This window comes from Mytilus californianus, unplaced genomic scaffold (genome assembly GCF_021869535.1).
Source record: "Mytilus californianus isolate M0D057914Y unplaced genomic scaffold, xbMytCali1.0.p SCAF_10, whole genome shotgun sequence".
Classification (NCBI taxonomy): domain Eukaryota; kingdom Metazoa; phylum Mollusca; class Bivalvia; order Mytilida; family Mytilidae; genus Mytilus; species Mytilus californianus.
In genome coordinates this window covers 71,669,316-71,688,364 of record NW_026262582.1, presented here as the reverse complement: position 1 = coordinate 71,688,364, position 19,049 = coordinate 71,669,316, and the positions used below count along the sequence as shown (strand labels likewise).

The 19,049-nt window shown below is 32.3% G+C and overlaps 1 protein-coding gene across 2 annotated transcripts in view; it reads right to left on the bottom strand.

The window, feature by feature from the left end:
* Nucleotides 1-4,186: 4,186 nt before the first annotated feature.
* The window catches only part of LOC127718466 (cyclin-dependent kinase 14-like), a 75,102-nt gene continuing 60,239 nt past the window's right edge, over nucleotides 4,187-19,049 (bottom strand). The window contains exons 16-18 of one of the 2 annotated variants that reach the window (XM_052224511.1): nucleotides 13,085-13,175; nucleotides 9,850-9,872; nucleotides 4,187-7,029 (exon numbers count right to left, since the gene is read on the bottom strand). In XM_052224511.1, coding sequence (XP_052080471.1) covers nucleotides 7,000-7,029; nucleotides 9,850-9,872; nucleotides 13,085-13,175 — 144 coding nt within the window. In that variant the 3' untranslated portion in view covers nucleotides 4,187-6,999. The remainder of the gene's footprint in view (nucleotides 7,030-9,849; nucleotides 9,873-13,084; nucleotides 13,176-19,049) is intronic. The other variant, XM_052224510.1, reaches the window with a different exon arrangement.

Genomic DNA, 19,049 nt, shown 5'->3' with positions numbered 1-19,049 from the left:
AAGCAAATTTATTTTTGTATAAATGATTAAAAAATTACACACAGCACTTAATACATGATGCTTTTAATAAGATCTACATTAAACAATAGCTTACATAGATCGCATGTTAGGATGAATTTGGTGTCTTTTAAATGCATGTGCTATTAATCTTTAATAATTAGAATCTCACAATGATGTCCATTTCAATTACCTTATTGTATACATATGATGGTGCTCCAAATAAGAGAGGAATCAATTGAAATACAGTGCCATACACTGATTGATACCAATACCAGAAATAATACAGTTTAATACAGATTTTGTCTGTTAAATAATTAATTGATTAATCAATTGAAATACAGTGCCATATACTGATTGATTTCAATATCAGAAATAACACAGTTTAATATAGATTTTTGTCTTTTAAATAATTAATTGATTATATTAACCTTTCGCAATAATCAAGTTTGTTTACAAAAAATAATATATATATAATAAGATAAAAGTTATGATCGGTTCATCAACTTGAGGACGCTGCCAACATAACAAATGCTAATCAGATCACAAATTGTTAATCTATTTAAAAATACAGATCCTGTGATCACATTCTGTTTACAAGTATCTGACAAGCTCCATTTTAATTTCTGTTTCAAAGACCTTTCAGGATCCTCTGATGTTTTGTAATGAAACATAGCTTTAAAAATTTGTAGACAGGAATTTCATTTGCTAATGTAATTCATGTATTTAGGGGGAGGGTTGAGCGCTCATAAACATGTTTAACCCCGCCACATGCTTTATTTGCCTATCCCAAGTCATATTTGTATTTCATAAATTGTTTTGTTAAAAGTTATGATGTTATTTTTCTCAATTGAATTGTTTCATATTTTTCATGTAGGGGCCTTTTATAGCCGACTATAGGGTATGGGTTTTTCTGATTGTTGAAGGCCGTATTGTTGCCTATAATTGCTTACATCCATCCACTTTATTTGAACTTTGGTGGATAGTTGTCTTATGGGCTATCATACCATATCTCCTTATTTTCATATTTACCAGAACAGAAAGTAGAACAAAGCATTTTCAGATCATTGTAAGGAAGCGTAAACAAAGTATCTTGTATTTTTTTCAGCTTGGCAAATACCACCAACATTACTAAGTCTTCAAATTTATTGCCTGTATTTGTATCTTTAAATGATCAAAAATTTCTTTTAATTTAACTGTCAGTCAGGGGTACTACTTGTACAAGTTATTTTTATTTACTTGAAGACGTAAATAAAATATACTTATATAAGTTAATTTGTAGGATACTTATACAAGTGTATTTTATTTACTTGTATACGTAAATTATTTTTTGGCCTAGTTACGTCCCTTAGACATTTAGATTTTTTTACTTATACAAGTAAAAAAGTCATTTTATCTTCTTTTCTTGAATTCTTAGAACTTCTTTGCCTTTGCTCTAACAGAATTTTGAATTGTCTGTCCTTTGTAGATGTCTTTACTAATCATTTAAATGTAATTTCATGGACAATGAAAATCTCATTTGTCTGTTATCTTCAGAACACTGCTCATTTATAAGCCCCCAAGGAGCAATTTTTGAAGGCCTTGCACAAATACTTAAGGTCTTTGCGCAATCAGTTTCTTTGTTGAATCAATGAGATGAAACATTGAACTCTTATCAAAAATTATGAGCTAACCTGAGAAAAATTGTTAATGGCATCATTTTACATCTCAAAACTTGAGAATTTTTGTGGGATTGGAAAAAAAATTTACTTATACAAGTAAATTTTTTTAGAAAATTAAGGGGAGATTATTCAAATATTATAATTAACTTATATAAGTATAATTTATTTACTTCTTCAAGTAAATAAAGATTATTTGTACAAGTAGTATCCCTGACTGACTGTACTAATGTTAGAAACAGTAAGAAAAAAATGAGACTATTGAAAATATATTGTTTTCATCAATCACAGATAAAAGCCTAGATTTTTTCCCTCCAGAAATAGTGAAAATGTAAAACAAGACCTGTATTCTACACAATATTTTGAATTAATAACTGAATATAAAAATATCTTTTGATTGGCACATTATTTTTTTCTCAAAGAATAACCCTCGGAGTCTATTCCCTAAAATAACAGCTTCAATCTAATAAAAATAATAACATTGACAATGAGAAAAATAAAGTTCTAATAAAGAAAAAACTTACAACAACAAATAAAATATAAGATTAACTTAAGCTTAGTACATTTATCAATTAACAAGTACAACATTAATATACATATAAGTCTTTTTATAATACTTTTATGGTATATCTTTCCAATTTTTTAATGAGCAACACATGAGGGTGTGGATGGGGATTCTTCATTTCTCTATTCTTTAATTTTTTAGCCCATTTTCCTCTAGTCTTTATATTTGTGGCCCGTTATTCTCAATTCTTTATATTTTAGTATCCCTTTATTCTCTTTTCTTCATTTCTTCTTTCTTTATTTTACTTTTTGCTTACTATTCTCTATTCTTTAAATCCCATCCAGACCCTCAAACATGTTTTAATATAAGAAAATCAATTAAAGACACAAAGACATAGATTTTTGCACATTTCACAGGGACTGTAAAACAATTGAAGTTAATTCCATTAAATGCATTTTTTGTTTCCTAAACTTGATAGCCGAAAAAATGTGTATATTTTTTTTAATTTTCATACCTATTTTTTAAAGCTAATAAATTGTTACTATGTTACAGTTGTAGATACTAGCAAAATAACAACAATGAACCACAGAGCAAATGCAGCAAAAACAAATAAAGATCAAAAACTCCTTTTTCTTGCTCATTTGGAACAACATGAAATAAAAATAAAAATTAAATAAATGCATCTACAAGTTTTTAAAAATAATTCTTCAGATAAGAATTCAGGATTAAAAAAAACAAAAATTGATCAAATACTCACAAAAAAGTATTCATATTTTTAAAGAAAATAAACGTTATTCATAAATTCAAAGAGTTCAATTTTCAGTGCATACGCTCGGAATTGAATTCAATTATCACATATAAAAGAGATCTTCCGTTCAATGGGACTGTTTGACATAATAGACATTTATATCTAAAGTTATATAATGTTTATGGAAAACAGAATAATTAGTATATATAATTTGTGTCTGCTTATAGTAAGCATTTAGCATCAAACATTGAAGACTATGCTCCTTTTTAAAGGAAAGCATACATACATGTATAAAACCAATATTGCACATTAGACCTTAGGTATTCAAATCAAATTAGTAGGAGGATTCAGGGGCGGATCCAGCCATTTTTAAAAGGGGGGTTCCCAACCCAGGATAAAGGGGGGGGGGGGGGGGGGTTCCAACTATAAGTCCCCATTCAAATGCATTGATCGTCAAAAAAAAAAACCCGGAACCTCCCCCTGGATCTGCCACTGGGTTTCATGAATTTTATAACATTTCAGAAAACCTGCTTCATTTAATAGTGCCTGGGAAAGTGTAATTCAAAAGTGTCTGGGCAAGTTTGAATTATAAGAGTCAATCAATAGTGCCTCCATGAAGATCAATATTTTAAAGATACTTTCCCTAAAAGGAGTTGATTTAGAAGGGCATCATTTTTTCTAAATATGACACCTGAGCTCTCTTCTGAATAATAGTCACATTCGTAATGCAAGCACCAGGATCCAGTCCAGAAGTGAAATGTAGTTTTATGAGGAAAACCATTTTTTTCAAGCCTAAAAGGCGAAAAAAATGTGACTTTCAGTCATTATGTCTTGGTCTTTATGAACTAAAAAGAAATAACTAGCTATCACACCACCAGCTACTAAGCAAGCTCTTACATGAAATAAACTAATTATTACAAGTTTGAAAAAACATCTTTCATTTAAGAGATCAAATCTTGCATAGGAATTTAATTATCCTGATTGTATTACCACTCTCTGTCTTGTGGATTAAACTGAATTTGCAAAATAAAGCTTTTACAGAAAAAAATCTATTTTTTTTAATCAAAAGTTACTTCAATTTGCAATCTTTGCCTCCTTTCTCTAAAGTAATGAAAGACGGGTCAGTTATGTTTGCTAAAACAGAGGCAACTCAAAATATACTTTCCCCTTTCAATTCTAAAGTCCAGAAACCAGCACAAAAAAAGAGATTGTACAATGAGTACCTGCACCAATGGGAGACAACTCCTGCAACCTCTATGGGAAACAACTCATGCAAACTCCTTGCAAGGGAAGTAACTTTTGAAGATATTGAAAGGACAAAATAAAAAACATGTGAACAAACAATGAACAGATTTTAATCTGTCAACTTAACCATAACACAACACATATATATCACATTGTATATAGAAATAAATGTACAAAATAGTTACTATGACAACCACCTCTGTGAGCAAAACTTCCTAATTATGCTAAAAGAAAGAGAAAGACATTGCTTATATGGCTATTCCAGAAAAAAATGTAGGGGGGGGGGGGGGGGGGTGTAAGGCATTTTGTTTCAGCACCCGCAACCCAGAAAATTGTAATTGAGAATCATAGTGCATTATACATGTGAAAAGTTGCTCTGATACCCATCACCCATGTATAAATAATGTAAAGTGCCTTCCAACACCCCCCCCCCCCCCCACCCCTACACTTTTTTCTGGAATAACCCTTAGTCATTTTGGCCTGTTTAATATTTCAATTAAAAAAAATGATACTACCAATGACTTTGATTCAAATTTCACAAATCTAAATTTAGAAACTTGTGGAAAATGTCATTGGTTTGTGTGAATAATGTTATAATCTATTGTGTGGAAAATGTCATTGGTTTGTGTGAAAAATGTCATTGGTGTGTGGAAAATGTCATTGGTTTGTGTGGATTCATTCATCAAACTTAAATACAATCAACTTTAAGTACTTAATTCATAAAAAAAAGGTTTTCATACAAGTTTAAAATTTACAATGTTGCTTATGAAATGAAAAAGTATGAGCATACATTAGAATAACACTTTCTGATTTTTTTGCTTCTGACTAGAAAAAAAAATGAACGTTTTAAAACTTTGTCACTACATTTCCTCAGAAAAACAAAAAAATATATATTTCAAAAAGAAATCAATTCAGAATAACAATTAGCAACCTACACATCTATTGCACTTTTAAATCATAAAGGTTTTAAATAAAGGGAGGGAATAACCACTTTCATCATATTTTTTAGAATTAAAACAGAAAAAAAATCTGTCTTGAGACATTTTTTCATAACATCATTGGACCGGCTAGGGGTAAAGGGTGGAAATTTAGATATTTTGATGGATTCTTTCCTTGAAAATAAAAAGGCTTTTTTTGGAAAAAAAATAACTTTCAATTTGTTCTGGTTAGAATTACCCAACCTTTAGAGAATCAATAAGCATATCAAACTTATTCCAAAGTATCCATAAGGGTAGAAATCTAATAATTTTACTGCAGTAAACTGGAAAATAACGTTTAAATCATTGCTTTTTAAGAAATGTACTGTAGATTCAGAAAGTTTTGCAAGGTGTTTATTATTGAAAATACAAAAGAAAATGATCTTCCAAATGTAAATTTAAGTGACAACTTGTATGTAGCTCTTGACAATTTTTATGTTTTATTTACATGGAAAAGTAAGGATTGATTTATGTTACAGTGGCAAATTGCATTTCTAATATTCAATATGATAACAATTATTTTTAACAAATATGACCAAAAAATGTTATATGATTTTTATGTTCGGTGGAACATTCTATATTTGATTTTTAAATAATGTAGGAAATTGACAATATATGTTATTTACTTACTATAAATTGGAGACATTCCTTCTCAGAATAAATAGTGGACAATTCAGAATTTTTGGTCTAACTCCTTAAATGTCTTCATATATTTCTTAAAGAAATATTTTTTTATCATCCAAATTTTATTGCAGATAGTTCTGTGAGGAGATCCTGCCCCCGTCTATATCTGCCAAAAAATTGTATCTAGCATATCTTCTTTTTGTTTTCAAAATTTTTCACCAAACTTTTTTCCAAATACAAACAAAATGAAAATTACAACCATATAAACTTAGAGGTAAATTTGTCAGTTAAGGATGTACTTAGGTCAGGTTTAGGAATTTGTGTCAGATGTTCGTACTCCTTGGTTTTTTTCCATCGATACATGGTAAAATATTTTGCCCCATAACACCCATTTTTCTTTTCATATAAGACTTCAATAGCTCATAAAATGTCATTTACCTAAATTTAAGCAAATTCTAGATTTCTTTTCTTTAGATTTGAGACCCAAATAATACCAATGCAAATAAAAGGTAAAAGTCCGAGTCAGCCTTTTTACGCCATTTTAAAAAAATTAAATATCTCGAAATGGAGCTCCATAACCTATCAATATTTTTAGCTTATTTTGTTCCTTAACTAATGCGCTTTTGACTTATAGCATCAATTTTAAATTCTAGATTTTTTTAATTTCACCTAAGTACATCCTTAAGTGGTATTTTTAAATTTAAATTTAATTACAGTATCTTAATGCTATACGAAAAATATCTGCAAAAATCTGCAGAAATAAAATGTACGATTAAAGCCCAAAATCCTATGCCTATCACTGGCTTATAGGTTAAAAACCAACCAATACAGATTATACCAGACTTGAAGATCTAAAGTATGTCCAAATCTTTTTCATCGAAGTAATTCGGGTCTTCTAATTTGGTGCACTATCCGTTAACAAAAAAGGCCATCTAAAATTTGTATATGAAAACTGTATTTTCTTCCTTGCTACGGTGTAAAGGGGGTCAAGCCTTTGGAAATCTGTAAAAGCATTCTTGAAAAAACCTGTAGTTATTTCATTCCTGTCTTGCAAAAAAGAATTTCTAGCCTGGCCTACTGTAATCATATAGAACTATTATTGTAAAAATTCCTTCTATGAATTTAACACACAAAATAACAATGCTACCATTAAAGACTATACTCTAACAGTTGTCCGTATTCTAGGACGGGGTCTTGCAGGAGACGACGTTTTTAATAAAAGTTCGTCCATTTCAGGAAGCAACTTTAATCCAGGAATGTTGAACACTGAAGATGCTGAAATGTCAAAATAGATGAATTAATTGAGTAAAAATGTTCCAAGTCCAGCAGTAAATAATACATACAGAACAATATGTAAATGTGAGGGCTATTCCAATAAAAAAATGTACCGGGGCAACATTTATTTTTATATCCCACGACCAATAATCATTATTTTTATTTGTAACACAATAGAGTTTACTTCTAATCTTATCAAAATATCATGTGGTGTCCAACTCTCCTGAGTAAATATGACAATACACCTGTAATTAAATTTCCGGTCATTGCCCACTGTACTGATTTATGACATTGTTTTCCCACATGTGTTTACCTAAGATTTTCTTTGATCATCATAATAAATATTTAGGGATACATTGTTTTAGATTATGAACTAGAGCGCACATGCTGAAATGTCTCGCCTGCTTTACTGACCATTGATTTTATGTTGAAAGTCTTAAAGATAAAGGTTTTACTAAAAACATTACAGAAACTTAACATTTTTAAAAATCTATGACAATGAGGCCTGGTCAGATAAATTGTGTCAGACAGACATATACACCTTGCAACAGACCAAAACACAAAAACTTAACATTGACCAATAAACCATAAATATGAGATCAAGGTCAGATGATACCTGCCAGACAGACATATGCACCTTACAATTATTCCATACACCAAATATAGCTGACCTGCTATTAGTATTTGAAAAACAGACCAAAACACAAAAAATTTAACATTGACCAATGAACCATGAAAATGAGGTCAAGGTCAGATGATACCTTCCAGACAGATATGTGCACCTTACAATCATTCCATACACTAAATATAGTTGACCTATTGCTTATAGTACTTGAAAAACAGACCAAAACACCAAAAAACTTAACATTGACCAATGAACCATGAAAATGAGGTCAAGGTCAGATGAAACATGCAAGACTGACATGTACCCAATATGTCAATATCGAACTTGACCTCCATTTTGTCATCAGTAACAACATATTAAAATTTGAAAACACAGACACGACTAGAAACACACTTTTTTCAATCTTTCAAGAACCATAATTCCTGAACGGTGAAAGTGAAAATCGTCAATATTGAACTTGACCTCCCTTTTGTCATCAGTAACAACATATTAAAATTTGAAAAGCTTTGGTTGAATTTGTCAACTTAAAAATCACCCTAAGATTGATTAGAAATTTTTCATTCGATTTAAAAACACAGGAAATCTTGTTACTATACTAAGAAATAACTATGTGACAAAATAAAAGTATTTAATTCTAATAATTAAAAATTAAATACAGAAACATCGATCTTATACCAGAATATCCATTCCCTACCCATTTTCATGTGGATTTATTTTAGGCTTACCAAGCTTAGCAAGAGTTGTGTCCCTTGGTTTGTCAAACTTCCAATATTTGTTTTGAGTCGAGCTAGGGGTATCTCGAAATATTTCTCTGGTTGACTGACTTCGAGATAATGAGAGTAGACTGTATACCCTGCTCTGGTCTACCAGATATTCCAGCTGACAGAGACTTTTAGTTGGCTACCAAACAATAACCAGTGTGAAGAAAGACTTCTTCAATAATTGACAAGTGTCATCTAAATTTCAAGCTTGAAATTGTACCTGAGTCTAGAAACATTGAATTGATGGGACATGTTGTCGTCTTAAGGTGGTACCAAACACCTCGACTAAAAATAATTTGGCTCGTTTAATTTTCATAAGATTTTGACAAATATTTACTTTGACCCTTTGACAAAAATATAAAAATTTTAAAAAACTTGAACCACACACATTACCGGAAAAATTTCATTGGATATATAGCAGTTTGACAAACACTAATTTTGATCATTGAGAAGCTTTTTATTTCCTTAACAAAAGAACGTGATTAAAATGTTCAGCTGATTTTTACAGAGTTATCTCCCTGTAGTGTTATGTACCACCTTAAGCATACTCCAACTCATAGTTCAAAGTATCAGAAAACAGAAAATAAGTGTCTGACAGATCTGAAAAGTGTTCACACTTTACAACTTTTCACTTCTAAAATGCTGACTAAATATGAAGTCATTCTTTCCAGTAGTACCTGGGAAAAATGTGTAGAATATATTTGTTGGACTACAGTATAACAAATGAACGGACAAGGTGACTGCAATATAGCCTCAACTCCTACATTTGGGGTATAATTAATTTTACTGTTAAATATATGACGTCAACACCAAATCCTCCAAATGACAAAACACTTGAAACGCATGAAATTGATAACGTGTTTACATGTTTTTTACAGCACTGAGTCGATACCTCTACTGGTGGACTATCAGTCCCCGAGGGTATCATTAGCACACTAGTCAGTACTTTGGTACTGACATGATTTATAACAAACTATTTAAAATTGCCCGTTTATAAATTTTAAAATTATACGGAAGCTAAGGTTTCAACTCCCTCAGGCAAAGTTAGCCTTCGATGGAATTGGCTATTTTTTTTAGGTGCTTTTTTGGTTCATAGCTCTTCAACGTTTTCGGTCTTTATACATCCTTGGCTTTCAAATATTCGGCTTTGAGCGTTCCTGATGAAGGTAAATCCAGAAAAGTGCTTCGGACGCATGAAATTGATAACGTGTTTACATTTTTTTTTTTATATAACTACTGCTTCAACAGTTTCCTGACCTAAGACAGGCACATGAACAGGTTTTTTTCAGAAATTACTGCATCACTTGTGTGAAGACACTTTCATTATTTAGTCTAAAATTTGAACAAAATTTCATTATTTCCATTACCTTATTAAGAACATCTAATAAAATATTAAGTATCACTCCAATTCTAATTATTTAGAACAAATCTTACCAAATTCATATTTATTCTTTTACCTTTGCCAAAAAAGAAAAAACAAGAAAAATTAGAAAATACACTATAATTTATTACAAAATTTACAATAGACTCCACTTCAAAATCATAATTTATCAAAGAATTGCCTTTTCTGTGTATTTTTTTTCTTATGGGTACCAATTTCTGTAGATTAAGGATATATTGTATGTTCATAGATACTTATTTGGAGGCTCCAACATTTAAGTCATCTCAAAATGACAGAAATTGTGTGAAAAAATTTCTGGATCCTTGGTCAAATCCTCCAAATACATCCAAGCCTATAGAGAATTTGCATTTTCTATAACTCTTAAAGGAGTAGGGGGCATAAGACCTTTGTGCAAATTGAAAAGTTAAAATACATGTTCTTTAATTTGTCAAAGCTATACTACACAAGAATAAGAAGATCTGGTATGATTTAGGTCACTGTAAGGAGGGTGGTAAAGGGTTATTTTCGTGCAACGTGTTTTGCCATTTTTATTTCACGTGCAGCCGTGAAAAAGGTTTGTTATTCACTGTGTTTCGTGAAATTGGTAAAAAGATCAACGTGAAAAAAATTTTTTATTGTTCATTCATCGTGAAATGGCCATTTTATTTCCCGTTCTTCCGTGCAGATACCCCCCTTTACGCCCCTCTGTAAGGGTTAAACAATGCCATACCTCATAGTAAGCTATAAAAGGCTCCGAAATGACAAATGTTAAACAGTGCCATACCTCATAGTAAGCTATAAAAGGCTCCGAAATGACAAATGTTAAACAGTGTCATACCTCATAGTAAGCTATAAAAGGCCCCGAAATGACAAATGTTAAACAGTGTCATCCCTCATAGTAAGCTATAAAAGGCTCCGAAATGACAAATGTTAAACAGTGTCATACCTCATAGTAAGCTATAAAAGGCTCCAAAATGACAAATGTTAAACAGTGTCATACCTCATAGTAAGCTATAAAAGGCCCCGAAATGACAAATGTTAAACAATGCCATACCTCATAGTAAGCTATAAAAGGCTCCAAAATGACAAATGTTAAACAATGCCATACCTCCTAGTAAGCTATAAAAGGCCCCGAAATGACAGATGTTAAACAGTGCCATACCTCATAGTAAGCTATAAAAGGCCCCGAAATGACAAATGTTAAACAGTGCCATACCTCATAGTAAGCTATAAAAGGCCCCGAAATGACAAATGTTAAACAATCCAAACTAGAAAACCAACGACCTGTTTTCAAAAAAATAATAATATACAGCAGCAAACAACAACCACAGAATAACAGGCTCCTGACTTTATATGTGCATTTCCATATATAAAGTTATTTGATTTTATAGTGATTAAGATTATATTACAAAGTTGACTGGTGTACCCCAATTTTTGACGTTTTTACCTATTATGTCTCTTTGTTTTGCTCACACATTGTTGTCAATATAATGGAATTTTATGCGACTGTCATACAAGTGAGAGGTTTAGCTAGCTATAAAACCAGGTTTAATCCACCATTTTCTACATAAGGAAATGCCTGTACCAAGTCAGGAATGTGACAGCTGTTTTCCATTCGTAAGATGTGTTTGCGCTTTTGATTTTGCCATTTTATAAAGGACTTTCTGTTTTGAATATTCCTTGGAGTTCGTTTTTTTTGTTATTTTACTTTTTTCCAAACATTTCTTGCAAATTAGATATAGTTCTCAAAACCTCTATTTTCTTGGGCCAAAAAGGGGGTCTGAAAGGATTACCATTACCAACAAAATCCATGATAATCATTTCTTAACTTAACAATTGTTGACGCCCCCAAACGACGCCACTGGAAAAGCAACACATATGTCTCGTCTTCCCCAACCTTAGTCAAAGGCCAGAGTAAAACAGTTTGTCTTAAATGGATCTCACAACACCATTTTACTTCCTGTTGTGAAGGCCTTTAGGCAATGCTTAGGTTATCAGAATTATCAGAACAGAGCATTGTCAGATTCTTGTATAATTGAAGTGTTGACACAATATCTCTATTTGATTCTAATTGCTGTATCTTTTATATGAGGCAGGTGTACTAATGAGCTGCGTCAGATAGTAATCGACCTTATGCAAATTTTCAACCCAAAATAGGATATCAGATGTATTGATCTTACATCTGTTATCCTATTTCGGGTTGAAATTTCAATATGCAAAGTCTGTAACTGTTTGAAAATTGAGTTCTTATAAGAACCCTACAAAACAGACCAATATCATCTTTCATTTCGTATTTCAATGTTCCAAAATCGATCAAAGTCTAACACACATTCATGTATATGTGAACTTGCATAAGGTTGATTTCTATCAGACGCAGCTCTTATGAAAGCGAATGAAATGTCTGTTTCGAGATGTCATTATTATTCTTTGGTAATGCACAAGTACAAATGTTGTATAAAAAAAAAGGTTAACAATTTTGGATTCACTATAGCTAGTACTGTGGATTCATTATTATTCGTGGGAGACCAGTTTTCGTGGATTTTCTGCCTAAAGGTAAACCACACATCTAAATATTCAACGAAGTACAAATTTTATATAGGCATTGTCGATGGTTCATGTGTGTCATATTTATTTTGCTATAAATTAGGCCGTTAGTTTTCTCAATTGAATTGTTTCATATTTTTCATGTTGGGGCCTTTGATAGCTGACTATACAGTATGGGTTTTTCTCATTGTTGAAGTCCACACAGTAGCCTATAATTGCTTACATCCGCTTGATTTGAACTTTGGTGGATAGTTGTCTCATTGGCAATCATACCACATCTCCTTATTTTTATATACATGCAAACTTTGGTAAAACCACCAAATTAAACATCCATGAAAATTAAATTTTTACTTAATCCACATAATTTGGTACCCACAGAAATAAGTGAATCCACAGTATACTGATATTGATTATATTAATTTTTTTATTTATTTTCTTTCTGTTAGGCCCTAAAAAAAATTTAAATGGATTGATGTTGCCTACCGACCCACCGAAAACAATGTAAAAAGCAGCCTACTCGAAAATAAATTATCACACAAATCGTTTCAAATTTTGTTTTTAAGATTTTTTCTTGCTCTTATGTTGTTTTCTTGTCTGAAACATGAAACTTATGTTGGTGGCCAAAAAAAAAAAAAAATCCCTACCTATCTATCCAACCCTACGAGTCATGGGTAGGCAACATCAAACAAATATTTTTTTAAGGGTGGCCTTATTGAGGATGTCATACTCATGTAAATAACTTACCATCAGGAATCTCGTGAATTTTTGGAGGAAGATCATTAAAGTATTCATGTCTCATCGCTGATTGAGCTGATATCCTTTTCTGTGGACACATCTACAAAATACACAATAAATAACATTTATAGGACCTCATACTTTCTAGACTCTAAATTTTCTTCTTTTTTTTTCAATATTTTCAAAAATATGATTTTTAGGCAAGGCTCTGTAAGATGATGTAATATATTGTAAAAAACTGTTTCTGTCCTTAACCCTTACCATTCAGAAACAGTAATATTTAGGACTTTACCCAAAATACTTTTTTTTTTTTGCTTTAATGACTCTCAATACTAATAGAGGTTAGCTGTTTGATATTGATTTCAAACTTGACAGGTACCACTTGTGGAGCAGGATCTGCTTACTGATCCAGAACACCTTAGATCAATCCCTGGTTTTTTTGTGGGGTTTGTGATTTTAAGTCTAAAGTTTTCTATGTTTTGTTCTGGATACTGTTGTTTGTCTTTTGGTAATTTTTCATTTTTTGCCTAGGCGTTGTCAGTTTTGTCATCGACTTATGAGTTTGAATATCCCTTTGGAATCTCCAGTCAATCTTTTACCCTGGAAAATCGAAATCAGAGAAAAAAAGCAATTCTGGAAGGGTGGACTTTCCTTTTCTATCTGGGTCATGCAGTGTGGAGGTGTGGAACTTCCAAAAACAATGTAAAACTACTGGTTTACAGCTACTGATGGTACACATTTTTCAAATATACACTTCAGGAACCTCTTCTATCACTTGCAGGCCAAGTCCAGGGGAAGCCAAAAATCGGTAGTAAAGTCCAGATTTTTTATTGAAATGGTCATTTAAAGACTGCTTTTCTCTCAGACTTGAGCACTTTTGAGGTTCATGTGTTCACTGAGGTTAATCCTCTATGCAGACTACAGTAAGCTACACAGGTCAAGGTTCATTAAAATAGCTCATGCTGCCGCATTATTAGCATCACAAAGGCTAGTTTTTTTTCTTCACAGACAAGACAAAGGAATGAGGAAATTAATAAAATGTTGATACAGAGATATGTATCACCTGTATGTTATTTTGAAATAGATTTGCAAATGTTGAAATCAAAATAGCAATACTTTATCGTGTAAACCATGCAAAAGTTTCAAAGCCAATACACTATGACTGAGGGGGCAGGGTAATAAACTAGAGGCTCTAAAGAGCCTGTGTCGCTCACCTTGGTCTATGTGCATATTAAACAAAGGACACAGATGGATTCATGACAAAATTGTGTTTTGGTGATGGTGATGTGTTTGTAGATCTTACTTTACTGAACATTCTTGCTCCTTACTATTATCTCTATCTATAATGAACTTGGCCCGGTAGTTACAGTGGAAAATACTTTGTAAAAATTTACAAAAATTTACAAAATTTATGAAAATTGTAAAAAATTGACTATAAAGGGCAATAACTCCTTAAGGGGTCAATTGACAATTTTGGTCATGTTGCCTTATTTGTAGATCTAACTTTGCTGTACATTATTGCTGTTTACAGTTTATCTCTATCTATAATAATATTCAAGATAATAACCAAAAGCTGCAAAATTTTCTTAAAATTACCAATTCAGGGGCAGCAACCCAACAATGTGTTGCCTGATTGGTCTGAAAATTTCAGGGCAGATAGATCTTGACCTAATGAACAATTTTACCCCCATGTCAGATTTGCTCTAAATGCTTTGGTTTCAGAGATATGAGCCAAAAACTGCATTTTACCCTATGTACTATTTTTTAGCCATGTCGGCCATCTTGGTTCGCGGGCGGGGTCATCGGACACATTTTTTAAACAAGATACCCTAATGATGATTGTGGACAAGTTTGGTTAAATTTGTCTTAGTAGTTTCAGAGGAGAAGATTTTTGTAAAAGATTACAAAAATTTACGAAAAATGGTTAAAAATTGACTATAAAGGGCAATAACTCCTTAAGGGGTCAACTGACCATTTTGGTCAAGTTGACTTATTTGTAGATCTTACTTTGCTGAACATTATTGCTGTTTACAGTTTATCTCTATCTATAATAATATTCAAGATAATAACCAAAAACAGCAAAATTTCCTTAAAATTACCAATTCAGGGGCAGCAACCCAACAACGGTTTGCCTGATTGGTCTGAAAATTTCAGGGCAGATAGATCTTGACCTAATGAACAATTGTAAACTCATCAGAATTGCTCTAAATGCTTTGGTTTCAGAGATATGAGCCAAAAACTGCATTTTACCCTATGTACTATTTTTTAGCCATGTCGGCCATCTTGGTTCGCGGGCGGAGTCATCGGACACATTTTTTAAACAAGATACCCTAATGATGATTGTGGACAAGTTTGGTTAAATTTGTCTTAGTAGTTTCAGAGGAGAAGATTTTTGTAAAAGATTACAAAAATTTACGAAAAATGGTTAAAAATTGACTATAAAGGGCAATAACTCCTTAAGGGGTCAACTGACCATTTTGGTCAAGTTGACTTATTTGTAGATCTTACTTTGCTGAACATTATTGCTGTTTACAGTTTATCTCTATCTATAATAATATTCAAGATAATAACCAAAAGCTGCAAAATTTTCTTAAAATTACCAATTCAGGGGCAGCAACCCAACAATATGTTGCCTGATTGGTCTGAAAATTTCAGGGCAGATAGATCTTGACCTGATAAACAATTTTATCCCATGTCAGATTTGCTCTAAATGCTTTGGTTTCAGAGATATAAGCCAAAATCTACATTTTACCCCTATGTTCTATTTTTAGCCATGGCGGCCATCTTGGTTGGTTGGCGGGGTCATCGGACACATTTTTTAAACAAGATACCCTAATGATGATTGTGGACAAGTTTGGTTAAATTTGTCTTAGTAGTTTCAGAGGAGAAGATTTTTGTAAAAGATTACAAAAATTTACGAAAAATGGTTAAAAATTGACTATAAAGGGCAATAACTCCTTAAGGGGTCAACTGACCATTTTGGTCAAGTTGCCTTATTTGTAGATCTAACTTTGCTGTACATTATTGCTGTTTACAGTTTATCTCTATCTATAATAATATTCAAGATAATAACCAAAAGCTGCAAAATTTTCTTAAAATTACCAATTCAGGGGCAGCAACCCAACAATGTGTTGCCTGATTGGTCTGAAAATTTCAGGGCAGATAGATCTTGACCTAATGAACAATTTTACCCCCATGTCAGATTTGCTCTAAATGCTTTGGTTTCAGAGATATGAGCCAAAAACTGCATTTTACCCTATGTACTATTTTTTAGCCATGTCGGCCATCTTGGTTCGCGGGCGGGGTCATCGGACACATTTTTTAAACAAGATACCCTAATGATGATTGTGGACAAGTTTGGTTAAATTTGTCTTAGTAGTTTCAGAGGAGAAGATTTTTGTAAAAGATTACAAAAATTTACGAAAAATGGTTAAAAATTGACTATAAAGGGCAATAACTCCTTAAGGGGTCAACTGACCATTTTGGTCAAGTTGACTTATTTGTAGATCTTACTTTGCTGAACATTATTGCTGTTTACAGTTTATCTCTATCTATAATAATATTCAAGATAATAACCAAAAGCTGCAAAATTTTCTTAAAATTACCAATTCAGGGGCAGCAACCCAACAATGTGTTGCCTGATTGGTCTGAAAATTTCAGGGCAGATAGATCTTGACCTGATAAACAATATTATCCCATGTCAGATTTGCTCTAAATGCTTTGGTTTCAGAGATATAAGCCAAAATCTACATTTTACCCCTATGTTCTATTTTTAGCCATGGCGGCCATCTTGGTTGGTTGGCGGGGTCATCGGACACATTTTTTAAACAAGATACCCTAATGATGATTGTGGACAAGTTTGGTTAAATTTGTCTTAGTAGTTTCAGAGGAGAAGATTTTTGTAAAAGATTACAAAAATTTACGAAAAATGGTTAAAAATTGACTATAAAGGGCAATAACTCCTTAAGGGGTCAACTGACCATTTTGGTCAAGTTGCCTTATTTGTAGATCTAACTTTGCTGTACATTATTGCTGTTTACAGTTTATCTCTATCTATAATAATATTCAAGATAATAACCAAAAGCTGCAAAATTTTCTTAAAATTACCAATTCAGGGGCAGCAACCCAACAATGTGTTACCTGATTGGTCTGAAAATTTCAGGGCAGATAGATCTTGACCTAATGAACAATTTTACCCCCATGTCAGATTTGCTCTAAATGCTTTGGTTTCAGAGATATGAGCCAAAAACTGCATTTTACCCTATGTACTATTTTTTAGCCATGTCGGCCATCTTGGTTCGCGGGCGGGGTCATCGGACACATTTTTTAAACAAGATACACTAATGATGATTGTGGACAAGTTTGGTTAAATTTGTCTTAGTAGTTTCAGAGGAGAAGATTTTTGTAAAAGATTACAAAAATTTACGAAAAATGGTTAAAAATTGACTATAAAGGGCAATAACTCCTTAAGGGGTCAACTGACCATTTTGGTCAAGTTGACTTATTTGTAGATCTTACTTTGCTGAACATTATTGCTGTTTACAGTTTATCTCTATCTATAATAATATTCAAGATAATAACCAAAAACAGCAAAATTTCCTTAAAATTACCAATTCAGGGGCAGCAACCCAACAACGGTTTGCCTGATTGGTCTGAAAATTTCAGGGCAGATAGATCTTGACCTAATGAACAATTTTAAACTCATCAGAATTGCTCTAAATGCTTTGGTTTCAGAGATATGAGCCAAAAACTGCATTTTACCCTATGTACTATTTTTTAGCCATGTCGGCCATCTTGGTTCCCGGGCGGGGTCATCGGACACATTTTTTAAACAAGATACCCTAATGATGATTGTGGACAAGTTTGGTTAAATTTGTCTTAGTAGTTTCAGAGGAGAAGATTTTTGTAAAAGATTACAAAAATTTACGAAAAATGGTTAAAAATTGACTATAAAGGGCAATAACTCCTTAAGGGGTCAACTGACCATTTTGGTCAAGTTGACTTATTTGTAGATCTTACTTTGCTGAACATTATTGCTGTTTACAGTTTATCTCTATCTATAATAATATTCAAGATAATAACCAAAAGCTGCAAAATTTTCTTAAAATTACCAATTCAGGGGCAGCAACCCAACAATGTGTTGCCTGATTGGTCTGAAAATTTCAGGGCAGATAGATCTTGACCTGATAAACAATTTTATCCCATGTCAGATTTGCTCTAAATGCTTTGGTTTCAGAGATATAAGCCAAAAACTGCATTTTACCCTATGTACTATTTTTTAGCCATGTCGGCCATCTTGGTTCGCGGGCGGGGTCATCGGACACATTTTTTAAACAAGATACACTAATGATGATTGTGGACAAGTTTGGTTAAATTTGTCTTAGTAGTTTCAGAGGAGAAGATTTTTGTAAAAGATTACAAAAATTTACGAAAAATGGTTAAAAATTGACTATAAAGGGCAATAACTCCTTAAGGGGTCAACTGACCATTTTGGTCAAGTTGACTTATTTGTAGATCTTACTTTGCTGAACATTATTGCTGTTTACAGTTTATCTCTATCTATAATAATATTCAAGATAATAACCAAAAACAGCAAAATTTCCTTAAAATTACCAATTCAGGGGCAGCAACCCAACAACGGTTTGCCTGATTGGTCTGAAAATTTCAGGGCAGATAGATCTTGACCTAATGAACAATTTTAAACTCATCAGAATTGCTCTAAATGCTTTGGTTTCAGAGATATGAGCCAAAAACTGCATTTTACCCTATGTACTATTTTTTAGCCATGTCGGCCATCTTGGTTCGCGGGCGGGGTCATCGGACACATTTTTTAAACAAGATACCCTAATGATGATTGTGGACAAGTTTGGTTAAATTTGTCTTAGTAGTTTCAGAGGAGAAGATTTTTGTAAAAGATTACAAAAATTTACGAAAAATGGTTAAAAATTGACTATAAAGGGCAATAACTCCTTAA